Source organism: Egretta garzetta, unplaced genomic scaffold (genome assembly GCF_000687185.1).
Source record: "Egretta garzetta isolate BGI_Z169 unplaced genomic scaffold, ASM68718v1 scaffold619, whole genome shotgun sequence".
NCBI classification, from domain to species: Eukaryota; Metazoa; Chordata; class Aves; order Pelecaniformes; family Ardeidae; genus Egretta; species Egretta garzetta.
In genome coordinates this window covers 85950-86609 of record NW_009260772.1, presented here as the reverse complement: position 1 = coordinate 86609, position 660 = coordinate 85950, and the positions used below count along the sequence as shown (strand labels likewise).

The 660-nt window shown below is 73.0% G+C and overlaps 1 protein-coding gene across 1 annotated transcript in view; it reads right to left on the bottom strand.

The window, feature by feature from the left end:
* Window positions 1–175: 175 nt before the first annotated feature.
* The window catches only part of LOC104132905 (neuronal acetylcholine receptor subunit alpha-10), a gene marked incomplete at its 3' end in the record, with an annotated part of 13011 nt that continues 12526 nt past the window's right edge, over window positions 176–660 (bottom strand). The window contains exon 7 of the mRNA XM_035901658.1: window positions 176–634. Within this exon, the coding sequence (XP_035757551.1) occupies window positions 176–634 (459 nt within the window). The remainder of the gene's footprint in view (window positions 635–660) is intronic.

Below are 660 nucleotides of genomic sequence, written 5' to 3'. Positions count from 1 at the left end.
GGCCCCGGCTGGGGGGCGGGTGGGGGGCGTCTCCGTGCCCACAGGGCCCTGCACCCGCTCCCTGCCGCCCAGTGACACCAGCTCTGCCTCCGTCCCCGCCGGCAGATTCAGAGCAGGAGGAGGATTCAGAGGAGGAGGAGGATGGGGAGGGAGCAGGTTCCCCGACACTGCTTGCCAGTGGGCCAGTGCCTCCTTCAGAATCTTGCAGCGCTGCTCGGTCACGGCCTGGCTGTCCCGGATGGCGCGGATGAGCTCCTGGATGAGCTGGTCCATGGAGGGGGCCACGGCTGGGGGGCCGGTGGGGGGCGTCTCCGTGCCCACAGGGCCCTGCACCCGCTCCCTGCCGCCCAGTGACACCAGCTCTGCCACCGTCCCCGCCGGCAGCTCCAACGGGGGGAGGTCCCGTCCCAGGGCTGGCCCTGGCTGCCCCGCTGGCCCCCGGGCAGCCTTGCAGGAGCTGGGGGGTCCCGGGCGGTTGAGCGCTGCCAGCTCCGCCATGGCCCCAGGCCAGGGCTCCGGGAAGGAGTAGAGGGAGCTGCTGGCTGACAGGGAGGCCAGGGAGCCCAGGGAGTCCATGGAGGCCAGCGGGGCCCACCGTGGTGGGTGCTCTGTGCTCGACACCTCCACGCTGGCCCTGCGGAGGAGGAGAGGGCAGAGCCC